The sequence below is a fragment of the Oryctolagus cuniculus genome, chromosome X (assembly GCF_964237555.1).
Source record: "Oryctolagus cuniculus chromosome X, mOryCun1.1, whole genome shotgun sequence".
Classification (NCBI taxonomy): domain Eukaryota; kingdom Metazoa; phylum Chordata; class Mammalia; order Lagomorpha; family Leporidae; genus Oryctolagus; species Oryctolagus cuniculus.
Window position 1 is genome coordinate 6,211,884 of NC_091453.1, and position 12,668 is coordinate 6,224,551.

The 12,668-nt window shown below is 40.4% G+C and overlaps 1 protein-coding gene across 10 annotated transcripts in view; it reads right to left on the bottom strand.

The window, feature by feature from the left end:
- Window positions 1–1,335: 1,335 nt before the first annotated feature.
- The window catches only part of RPS6KA3 (ribosomal protein S6 kinase A3), a 112,092-nt gene continuing 100,759 nt past the window's right edge, over window positions 1,336–12,668 (bottom strand). For all 10 annotated transcript variants that reach the window (XM_070067183.1, XM_070067182.1, XM_008272438.4 and 7 more), the window contains 4 exons: window positions 11,270–11,346; window positions 10,193–10,310; window positions 7,402–7,542; window positions 1,336–6,888 (listed from right to left, as the gene is read on the bottom strand). In XM_070067183.1, coding sequence (XP_069923284.1) covers window positions 6,766–6,888; window positions 7,402–7,542; window positions 10,193–10,310; window positions 11,270–11,346 — 459 coding nt within the window. In that variant the 3' untranslated portion in view covers window positions 1,336–6,765. The remainder of the gene's footprint in view (window positions 6,889–7,401; window positions 7,543–10,192; window positions 10,311–11,269; window positions 11,347–12,668) is intronic.

Consider the following 12,668-nt stretch of genomic DNA (forward strand, 5'->3'; position numbering starts at 1 on the left):
CTCAGAACTCAGCTCTGCAGGCACTTCCATCTTGGACTTCCAGCCTCCAGAACAGTGAGGATATACGTCACTGCTTAAGGCACTTGGTGGTATTTCATAATACTAAAAGACATCAACTGGGCAAGAGCGAGCTAACTTCAGGCCTAGATAACCCATTCCCTCTCTACCAAGAATCAGTTTTCCTTTCAAATATTCACAATATATTTATTAGAGGAAAGAAAATGAAAAGCTGTTCTCTCTGAAGTGCTTTAAGTAAGAAGTACTTGGCCTTTATAGCTGGCTTACTATACAAGAATCTGGATTTTTTGCATGGCTGGCTAGAGACTAGGGGCTCATCACTTAAGTCATATAAACAACAAAGTATAAAAAGCCAATGTTTGGTTCTATTCATGGCTGCTCTGCTTCCAATTCAGCACCCACTACTATGCATGGGAAGGCAGCAGATGGTACAGTGCTTAGGATCCTGCATCCATGTGGGAGACCCAGATGGAGTTCCAGGTTCCTGGCTTAGCCTTGTCCTGGCCCTGGCTGTTGTGGCCATTTGGGAAATGAACCAGCAAACGGAAGAACTCTGTTTCAAACCGCTAGCTAACAAATAAATAAAAGGCAATGTTGCAAATGACTCCCTTTGTTTGATCAAGGTCTCCACATACAGTGCTCAGAAGGAACTTGCCTTTTAATTCTAAATAAAAAAAATACACTGTAAGAGGGAATTAAAACAAGGCCAGCACTATGGCATAGTGGGTAAAGCTGCTGCCTATGGCACTGGCATCCCATATGGATGCCTGTTCATGACTGGGCTGCTCCACTTCTAATCCAGCTCCTTGCTCACGCACCTGGGAAAGCAGTAGAGGATGGCCCAAGTGCTTGGACCCCTGCATCCATGTAGGAGACCTGAAGGAAACTCCTGGCTCCTGGCTTCAGATCAGCCCAGCTCCAGCCCTTGTGGCCATTTGGGAAGTAAACCAGCAGATGGAAGATTTCTCTGTCTCTGCCTTTCTTTCTCTGTAATTCTGCCTTCCTAATAAATCTTTTTTTTTAAAAAGGGCAGTTTTAGACAGCTCCAAGAAAAAGAAAATTTCATTTCTGCATGTGATTATCCTTTGAATCATTCATCAATTTGATATTAGGAAAGATCTATTATTTATGTGAGTCTCATTTGACAAACCCTTTGAGCAAACCAAGATTATGCACAGAAAAACTTTGCACGTCTTACCTTGGAAATTCCCTTTTTTAAATTTGATCAATCCAATTTCATAAATATACTTTGGACAGAATCTCTTATTATAGAGGGATAAGCATATAATGGAAATGATGTGATAAAAGTGACATACATGCATTTATTTCAAACTTTATTATATAAATTTTCATTTCTTTTAAAGATTACAAAACCTGTTCTATAACAGGAATACAAGCAATATTGTTCCAAGATTATTCATGGATACATCTGAGAAAGCTTAGAATACACATTAATAATATGATTTGCAAATTTCCCAGATTAGACTTTTAAGTAAAACAATTTAAACTATTCAGTGATATTTGATCCTTTACAAGCATTTCATAATTATGGCAGCAGTGCCAAGCATCTGATACGATTTAACCACCAATAAAAGGTACAATACATAAGAACTCATGATACGGTAACTTGGGCTTCTGGCATGCCTTACCTTGAGAGAAACTAGTATAAAGTAAGATCATATATAATAGTAGAAAAATATTTGTGATTTTTTTCTTTTTTAAAAACTGTAGACCCCGCCCATTCCCACCCATGGCCAAAACTGCAAAATAATTACATCCCTTAGGTATATGCCTTCCTTTTTGTTTAGGACAAGAGAAAATAAAGTATATGTCTATAATTTTAAGAGTAAAAAAAAAACCCACAATCATTAAGGATGCTAATGAATGGCAATACTTGAAGCCTTTTTTTTAAATTAAAAAAACAAAAGCTTTATATGGTAAACCACACTTACAGAAACACAAACCGAATTCTTTATCCTTATGCCCTTGCTTGTGTTTAGAAGTTCTATCTTAAATCCTTGTCTGAAAAACTCAGTATACAGTTCATTCAGTACAATAGTGATAATAGGAGTAAAGATGTTCACTTCCATTAGATATTGAACTAATCTACTTAGGACTTTTACAGCAACTCTCTTCTCATATACATTTACATATACTGTACTCACATCGTATGTGCTCTAAAGAGGTGTCCACCTCTGGAACTTAAATCTCTTAAATTTTCCTTTCCACTAATCTCTATTCAAAATGTCATAGGCTTTGCTAATTGCTCTGGGAGAAGTCATGAACATTTGAACAGCTTATCATGCATTTCAAGGTTATATGGCAAAATAATAAGGAAAGTGCCTTAGGAGGTAGGAAGTAGGCTCTCATCCCAACCTTTGCTATGCCCTGTTACAAACAGTTGAAAGACTGGAATCAAAGTGGTAAATGTGAGACTGACAGTAATACTAGGCTTAAGGAAATTGAGTTAGTTACTAGAATTCTTTGAGGACACTTAGTCACATTGGAACCACAGTCACTGGATCACAAAGAATACAGCAGTGTCAAAAATACATAAAGTACACTGTAGGTAAAAATTCGTCTTGGCCATCCACATTTGGGTATTATCGTTCTGTAGATTCTTCACTGAAAAAAGTGGTTAAATGTGGCTCTGTAGAATACCACAGTCCCAAGAAAGTGAATTCATTCCTTCATTACCTGGTCTCCACCAATGGTCACTTGGGGAAACCAGCAAAATGTAAGCAACCTGGGGTTGAAAAGAGGACTATTTTCATTAATTGAAGCAATAATTCCGAATGCAGTCAATTTATCTGTGAATTAAACAGGGCTCAAAGTGTATATCCAATTTAAAGTTAAGTCACAGGGAGCTGGGCCTTTCAGAGGGACAGAACTCTAGGACTAGACTGGAACCTCTAGCTTTAAGCACCAAGGTCAGCCATGGAATCCATAATGTTTGTTAATCACAGAAAACAGACCTTTTCTAACCCTTTATGCTCCTGAGCTATCTGTCCAACACAGCTTCATTAATTTCAAATGCTCAATACCGAAAGACAGAATTTTCTCTACTAAAAATACAGTAAATCTCGCTGACAATTTTAGGCCAATGATAAAGGCCAGGAAATAGAGAGGATCAAAGCCATGTTGAGATGTGTACTGCTGGCCTCCCTTGGTGATTGCGCACATGTGTACCAAGGCCACCAAATATTTCCAATTTTAGTATATGTGCTGCCAAAGTGAGCAAGGCCCCCAAATCTTGGAAGGCTTTTTTGCTTTCACTCCAGACTGGGCTTTCCTACCAAACACACTCTGCCTTCTTTTGAAGCCTTTACACCTACCAATCCTCTATTTAAATCTTTCCTGGGCTGAGGGCATAGGACATAGTTAATTGGACAGTCCCACCTCCCCAGGCCCTAGTAGCAGCCACTTCTTAAAAGTTGATGGGGACTGGGTTGACTCAAACTTGCTCTTTGGATCACACTGCATGTGAAATCTGGGAAATCTACCCTAAACACAGCAAACCCACTCTCCAGACACTCAAAAGTGACTCTTGCCATACATTACTCTCCTGGCATCTTAACTTCATGCTTTGTCAAATTCATTACGTTTCTGGACTTTCAGGGCTGCTTGTGAGTAAGTGCATTCATATCAAATTGGTTGAGGTCAAGGGCCTACAGTATTTAGAAGACATCTCTATAAACTAGAAGGAGCTGAAATGATTAAAAAAAAAAAAAGACAAAAAAAACTTACCTTAATTTAACATCATCACTCCAAAGGGAAAACAGAAAACACACAGTAGTGTAACTTGCACTTTTCCCAATATATGCCTGGCAAAGTTAAATGCAATCTATCATTTTGGATATTATTCTGGATTATAAACTAAGAGGATGTTTGTAAAAGAGACCTGATAGTTTAGTTCCTTCTTTCACAGTGAAGTATCTTTAGGACTGGACATCTCCTGGGAGAGGCTCCAGGAACTGGCAGCACTAACTGGTGACCGGCAAAAGCCATCAGGTGCCTCAATACCACAACCCAGTGCCACAGAGTTAGACTCTGAGAAATCAATGGAAAAGTTAACCTAACACAAGCACTACATTTCCAGCACAATGCTGGCCAGGTCAGTCCACTGCAAATCAAAAGCACGGAGAACATCAGAACCACAGATTAAAAAAAAAAATTACTCATAAACTTGCTTTCCAGGCGCAAAGTTTTCAGCTCTGTGAACCATTACTTTTCTCCAATAAAACTGGCAGCTTGACTAGACAAAGAAGGCATTTAATTCTGAAAGAAAGAAACTGGGCACTCTGTACCACCAGCGGACTGCCCCAAGAAATTCATAGTCCTTGAACCTCAGTTACTGGTCAGGCAAAGGTAGCACGGTTTTATGAGTTAAAAAAAAAAAAAAAAAAGCTAAATGAGAAGGATCTAGTCTTTAATTTGGGTCTCAGGCTCTTTACATGCAGTATGACCACGTTGGGCCAGATAACTTATTAAGATTTAGGGTATTGGGGCCAGTGTGGTGGAATGGCAGGTTAAGCTGCCGCCTGAAATGCCGGCATTCCATATGGGCTCTGGTTTGAGTCCCGGCTGCTCCACTTTCAATCCAGCTCCCTGCAAACGCACCTGGGAAAGCAGTGGAGAATGGCCCAAGTCTTTGGGCCCCTGAACCCATGTAGGAGACCTAGGAGAAACTCCTGGCTTCAGCCTGGCCCAGTCCTGGCCATTGCAGCCATTTGGGAAGTGAACCAGTAGATGGAAAATCTTCCTTTCTCTCTCTCTTCCTATAACTCTGCCTTATAAATAGAAAATATTTATGGTGTTGACTTCTAATCCTATTATGGACAACATACCTAAGCAATTATGGAATAGCTTCAGTGTCAACAACCTGAAACTAGGTATCTTTTTTTCTGCTCAGCATTACTTTAACATTTAAAGAGTGCCAAGAATTTGGGATGACCATGGTTTGAAACACTGAGTAGTAGAGGGGGAAAGAAAAGCTTCCACCTACATCTTCTGATTTCTCTCTTCTCATACATTTTTCATTTAGAAGGTAAGTTAGATTTTTATGCAATAATCATTTGTGTCACTTGGGTAAGAGGAATGTTATAGATGTCCCCCTTTCTGTTCAATTGCATTGGAGAAATTTAAGAATGACAACTTGCTTTCAAGACATTTAGATGAACCACTCTCCTTCAGCTTTGGGAAGATTTAAAGCTTCTGGCTGGAAAAAAAGACTTCTGATGTAAATGGTTTAGTACATGACTAAGAAAGATCTGTTCGGGCACGTTCTTGATTTGGTAAGTTAAATGACTCTTTCCTTGCTCATATATCTTTTACATTATGTATCGATGTATGCTAGGTAGATTGGCAAAGACACAGGTAATAATGGGCCCAAAAGTTTCTTTCTTTCATTAGATAAAACTGTGGAAACTACCAGATTAGATGAATGTAACAAATACTGCCATCTAAGCAGACCCAGTGGCCATTATGAAACGGAGGTTTTCTGAAATCAAAAAAAGTAATATATGGCTAGAAGTCATCAGGAGGAATCCAGAAAACGCTGAATGTTCACTCAGACTACCTTAGTCAGGAGTTCAGGTTCGAACAGATACTGTTTTGCTCAAGAAAGTTTTATTCCCTAGATTAAGAAAGTTTAAATCCAATTTCATAGAGAGGCCTGTGGCCTTTATTACAATCAAATTAGTGTTTAATATGGAATATCTATTTAAACATGAAATATCCATTAGGACTTCAATTACCTGTGGCTAAATTTTTCTTCACCAATCTCTTTACGATGACTATTAAAGGCTTTTTATGTATATTGGCAAAATCTCAAATAATATGCCAAATACTAAGTATGGATACAGGATTAAAAGTGCAAGGACTACTTCTTTAATTAAGGAAAAAAGAACCCAAAGGAGTTGCAAAGTATATGGGCTTACTTCATAGATGTACTCTTGATTCCATGCCACACATGTATGATAACTTTCTCTACCATAATAGCTCTCTAGGTTAGTCTGACAGAGCACCTGACTTTAAGAAACAAACAAACGAACAAACCAGTGAAACAGACACAGGGAAGATATGTACATTTTGAAAGTTTACATTCAACAGCTGTTTCACAATCTGGCCATTTTTTAGGGCTGTCCAACAATACTGCTAATCCAGGTGAACTATTTAACCAAATTTAATAGTCAATTGGTTAATAATAATAGATTCCAAGTTAAACAAGGCATGTATACATTAAAGAAAGCAGTACAGAAATGTACTGTGTATGAACTGTTTACAAAAACATACAAAATGTTGGATGGCACAAGGGATACAGTGCTAATATAAACGGATTGTTTAAGCTAAGTGCTTAACATAAACTGTCCATCCCTATAACTAACAAAGAATATTTAAGGGACATGAAATATCTCCTATAAAAATAATGCTATATGGTGTAGAGTACTTTATTCAGTGTATTTTAGGTGGTATTCATATGTTCATTGTTTTTCTCATTGATTCAGTGAATATATCTTCATCACGTTTCCACTTTCATTTCATCCGGAGCTCCAGGAAAATCTAACTTGCTAACGATCATTGAAAGCGAGAAGAGACGAAAGCAGGAGCAGCAGCAGGGGCAGCAGCATTATGGGTACCGGCTGGGACAGTGTGTGCTTGCAGGTGTCTCTCAGATATGTGCTACCTGTCGCCAGAACTTGTGCTATCAGCTTACACCATGGTACCAAATCTCTCACTGAGGTCACTTCACAGGGCTGTTGAGGTGATTTTTTTAATACCTCTCCGCTGAGCAAGAGTGGAGCGGCCTACCGGTTCCAAGACTGGTGACTGATTACGGTTTAAAGCAGAGTACGTAGCTGCCATGGCACCCTGAAAAAGGAAAGAAAGGCAACAACAAAAATGACATCGCATAACCATACCTACGAAAATGGGAAACGAAGGCAGTTTTCAGGTAATTTTTTCATATGCAAAATCATATTGGTCACACTCTTCGCTTTAACTGACACCGCCAATGTGGGAGGTTGAGATTCTTATCAGAGAGGACAGGAATGGACTCCTAACAAGCAGTTCTCACTTTTCTCAGGACACACACTTTTTTTTCTTCCTTGAAAAATTCTTTGACACGAGAGGCAGAAAGATATACTCTTTAAGTTGGGAAATCCATGAGTTATTCGTCCTGGCAGTCTCCTTTTATGGAGGCTGCCAGAAATTCAAAAGTCACTCTGGACCAAGTTTTATTGTTGACTTTTTGGCATACCTCGCCTTTCACACTGCAACTAGGAGGAGGCTGAAAGGGAAAGGCTGCTGGGGCACGGAGAGGGCTTTCTGGAGTTTCGGGTGGCCTGCCCCTCCCGGAGACGGCGACCGAACGGCGCCACGCACCTTTACTAGATGTGGCGCATCCTGTCTGTTCAGTTGGTATTGCGGCAGTTGGTCCCAGTGGACGATCCAAGGATGTCTGAGCACCAGAGCAGCAGTCAGTCTCTGATGAGGGTCTACGTGAAGCATCTTTGACACCAGGTCCTATTATGGGGAGAATAAGAACAAACGAAGTTTCAACCTTTTCTCCCCCCTCCTGTTTCTACAGTGCCTGATGCTAGTAAACACTCTTCCTTAGCCGGGATGACCCCATGTTTTCTTGAGGGCAGCCTCTTCAGCTCAAAACAATTTGATAAACATGACAACCTGGGGAGAGAAAACCACTCAGGTCTCTGTCTTTGGCTCTCTCAGTAGCAGTAATTTTTGTGCATGACGAAGGGCCATATTTTCTCTATCTTTATGTACTCTGGCTCTATTTCCCCTTGGATTTTCTTTTTTTCTTTCTAAAGATTTTATTTATTCGAAAGGCAGAGTGATAGAGAGAGAGAGAGAGAGGGAAAATATGAATATCTAATATCTTCTATCTCTGTCTGTTGCTGGCTCTCTCCAAATGGCCACAACAGCTGGGGCGGGGCCAGGCTGAAGCCAGCAGTCAAGAACTCCACCTGAGTCTCCCATGTGGTGGCACAAACTCAAGTACTTGAGCTATCGTCTGCTGGTTTTCAGGCACATTAGTAAGGAGCTGGATTGGAAGTGGAGTAGCCAAGACTCAAACTGTACACCACGGAAGAGAATTACTGCTTTATGGGGGTGATCTTTAAAAAGAAAAATCTGATAACTGCACTGCTACATAGTTTTAAAACAGTTCCACAATACTCAGAGAAAGCCTACAATCCTGAGCTCAAGCCACAAGGATTTCCACAATCTGGGTTCATCAAGTACCTTCTTCCACGCACTCTGCACTAGTCTTATCAAATGCCCCTCCTGGAGGCATTCTGCTATTCTCATACTATCGTCACCTATATGTATGTGCTACTTCTTCAGCTTGGGACAGACAATATCTTTCTCCTCCTCAAGTGTGCATGGCAAACTACTTCACTGCTTCTAGAAAGTTTTCCCTGAAATCCTTCTGACTGAGCATCATCTGTGAACTTCTTTAGTACAGAAACTGTTCTACTGTTAATTGTACATGGGAGCTGCTGGTGCTGTGGCGCAGTGGGTTAACACCCTGGCCTGCAGTGGCGGCATCCCATATGGGCACTGGTTCAAGTCCTGGCTGCTCCACTTCCAATCCAGCTCTCTGCTATGGCCTGGGAAAGCAGTGGAGGATGGCCCAGATCCTTGGGCACCTGCACCCGCGTGGGAGATCTGAAGAAGCTCCTGGCTCCTGGCTTCAGATCGGCGCAGCTCCAGCCATTGTGGCCATTTGGGGAGTGAATCATCGGATGGAAGACCTCTCTCTCTCTCTGCCTCTCTTCTCTCTGTATAACTCAGATTAATAAATAAATCTTAAAAAAAAAAAAAAGAATGGTGCTATGCTGTGCATATCCTTAAAAAAATAGTACATGGGATACTATACTGTGCAGTTTCTGGTTTTCTCCCACCTAGACTGTGAGCTCCCTGAGATCAGGAATTCTATCTTCATCACATACTTTATCTCTGGGGCCTTCATTTATTAAACATATTGTAGGTATTAAATAATGGCATTACCCAAAGAAACAAGTACCCAGAGAAATGATTATCTGGTTTACGGAATTTTATTGTGAGAAAAAGACAAAGCCAACATTTCACTTTAAATTTGGTTATAAAACCCAGTATTTACAGACATTAAATTTGTTAACTGAGTTTCCACACATGACGCCAAAAGAATCTATATAAATGTTTGCTGTCTTCCTTTTTCCTTCTAGAATCAGCTCAACTCAAGCTTCTGCCTCTAAAAAGTCAGCATTTTTACTAGCATGAGAGCATTTCAAAAATTTCATGGAAAATGTATTTAAAAGATACGTTTGCTTTGGTGTAAAAAGTTCTAAAAGGTATGCATAGGCTTTCGTAATAAGCATTTACATGAAGTTTTTGAAGACACCATGTATGCATGGATTTCAAAACTTTTTGTACCAAAGTAAATTTACCTCTTACTTCCACCTTTCCACAAACTTTTTGAAGCACCTCATAGGTTTCTTATCTCCTCTATGTGTTTCTTATTTTGAAGTGGAAAACTGTAGTCTTTTCAAACAAGAAATTTCTATAAATAAGGTGAAAATGGAGAACAGGAAAGCAAGTCAGGGCTGATTAGGAAATGGCAGATTTTTTTCTGTGAGAAGGACTTTTCAAATTGATTTCAGGTAAATGCTATAAACTCATGGCACTGTTTACTGTGAAAAAGACAAGACCTCTTACTTCATAATATGAATAAGAAATAGAAAATGATGTATTTATTTTGGGGAAGGAAGGTTTTGGAGTCAGATATGTAGTTTGAGACGCTCAACACATACCTGGCATGTAACCATGGACAAGTTTCCACTAAAATTCAGGGCCTTAGCTTCCTTCTGTGAAATGGGGATGCTACCATATCTTCTACAAGGTGGTTAGGAGGGTTACATGAGGTAATGCAGTTAAAGTGCAGAGTGAGGCACACAGTAGGCAGACAAATCATTATTATTCATCATGTTTGTGTCTGTAAGAAAGAGCTTTAGATGTGTAGATAATAAGGCAAAACTAATGTCTTCTGGGTAACCAAAGAACTGTTCCATTTTTGAGTTCAAATTATACATAAGTTTTGAGCTGATAGCATTTTTCCCACTATGGCTCATGAAAAGTTACTCTCTCAGAGACTTGTAATAGAAGTCATGCTTACCTTTGCTGTGTCTGAAACGGAATTCCAGTAACCACCACTGAGTGAGAATTTTCCGCTACCTATTCGTGCCAATATTTCCTCTGGTGTGTCATCAGGACCATTTGCAAATGGAGTGTAGCTAATTTATAATAAAACCAAAATGTTAATGAATAAAACTTCTTTTTTGGTTGCTGATCTTTATATTTATTTACAGTGTCCAATGTTCTCTGTACTCAGTCAATGTAATACTTTACTGAAATCTACCAAAGTGAAAAATATCTCATTAAAATAAAGATCCATAAAGCACCAGGTCAAGAGATAGGGTTATAAAATGTTAGACTTCAGGCTGGCGCCGTGGCTCACTAGGCTAATCCTCCGCCTAGCGGCGCCGGCACACCGGGTTTTAGTCCCGGTCGGGGCGCCGGATTCTGTCCCGGTTGCCCCTCTTCCAGGCCAGCCCTCTGCTGTGGCCCGGGAGTGCAGTGGAGGATGGCCCAGGTGCTTGGGCCCTGCACCCCATGGGAGACCAGGAAAAGCACCTGGCTCCTGGCATCGGATCAGCGCGGTGCGCCGGCCGCAGCGGCCATTGGAGGGTGAACCAACGGCAAAGGAAGACCTTTCTCTCTGTCTCTCTCTCTCTCTCTCACTGTCCACTCTGCCTGTCAAAAAAAAAAAAAAAAAAGAAAAAAAAAGAAAAAAAAAGAAAAAAAAATGTTAGACTTCATATATATATAATATAAATATTTTATGATATGAAACATTATAAAAGAAAATGCCCATATGGGATGCTGGCGTTTCAGACAGCAGCTTAACCCACCACAACACAGTACCAGTCCCATGTACACTTAAGACATAAAAAAAGTAAAAAAGAGGTATGGAAAAATCAATTTAAGACCTCAAGACATTAATATATTATATCATAAAAAATCAGTAATGATAAAGATATAAATGTAGTATTACTGCAGGAAAGTACACACTAATTAGCTTGAAAAAACATGGAAAGAAAGATATTAGAACATAAGGATTAAAAATAGCCATCTGGATCATTTAAGCAAAATATTGAAGAAGAAATGCTTTTAACACATGGCATATACTTACCCAGTAAGCATTGTATAGAGGAGGACACCAAGACTCCATATATCACAAGCAGCATCATAGCCTTGTCGCTTTAAAACCTAGAAGAAGCAAAAATGTAGTATTATGAAACCTCGTTGTTGTTTTTTAAGATGCCAGGTGAAAAGCTTGCATGCCAGGCTCCAGCTTTCTTCTGATGCAGACCCTGGAAGATGGAGGTGGCATGTGGGGATTGAACCTTTCTCAAACAAATAAAATTTTTAAAAAATCACACTAACGTAATACAGATGGCATAGTACAAAATATTATTTTTATAACAAAAGTGTGTCTGAAGTACTATAGGCATAAAGATGAGGAAGCCATTTAAAAATTATTATTTTTTTATTTATTTGAAAGGCATACAGAGAACTCCCATCTGATGTTTTACTCTCCAAATGTCCATAAAAGCTGGGGCTTGGTCAGGCTGAAGCCAGGAGCCTAGAACTCCACATGGGTCTCCAAGAGCCATCACCTGCTGCCCTCCAGGGTACATACTAGCAGGAAACTGGACTGGAAGCTGAGACTTGAACCCAAGGACTCTGATATGGGATACAGACATCTCAAGTGGTAACTTAACCACTGTACCAAATGCCTACCCCATATTTATTCTTTTAAAAAAGTTTTTAACTTGGCTGGTGCTGTGGCTCACTAGGCTAATCCTTCGCCTGCAGCACCGGCACCCTGGGTTCTAGTCCCGGTTGGGGTGCCGGATTCTGTCCCGGTTGCCCCTCTTCCAGGCCAGCTCTCTGCTGTGGCCCGGCAGTGCAGTGGAGGATGGCCCAAGTGCTTGGGCCCTGCACCCGCATGGGAGACCAGGAGAAGCACCTGGCTCCTGGCTTCGGATCAGCGCGGTGCGCCGGCCGCAGCGGCCACTGAGGGGTGAACCAACGGAAGGCCTTTCTCTCTCTCTCTCTCTCTCACTGTCCACTCTGCCTGTCAAAAAAATTTTTTTAACTTATTTACTTACTTAAAAGGTAGAGAAACAGGAAAAAGAGGCACAGAGAAAGAGAGACTGACACAGAGAGATCACCTAGCTTCCTTCATTAGCAGGAAGCTAGAATTGGAGTGGAGCCAGGATCTGAACCCAGGCACTCTGATATGAGATGCAAGCATCCAAAGTGGCATCTTCATCCATGTGCCAAATGCCCACTTTGAAAGGGAAGGCTAGAAGATAGCTAGTCTGCTTACATGGGACCTTTAAGTTAAGACTTCAGTAGCTAAAGGAAGGAGGTGTGGGAGAGTAGAGGACATTCAAAGGGCAGAGGAGGCAAGGAATGGTCAGAACTTCACCTAAGGAATACCAGAGAGATACAAGGGCCTTTATAATATATTGTCAAGGAATTTAGATATTTCTCCTGATTATTTGTTCAATAAGCCTTCAATT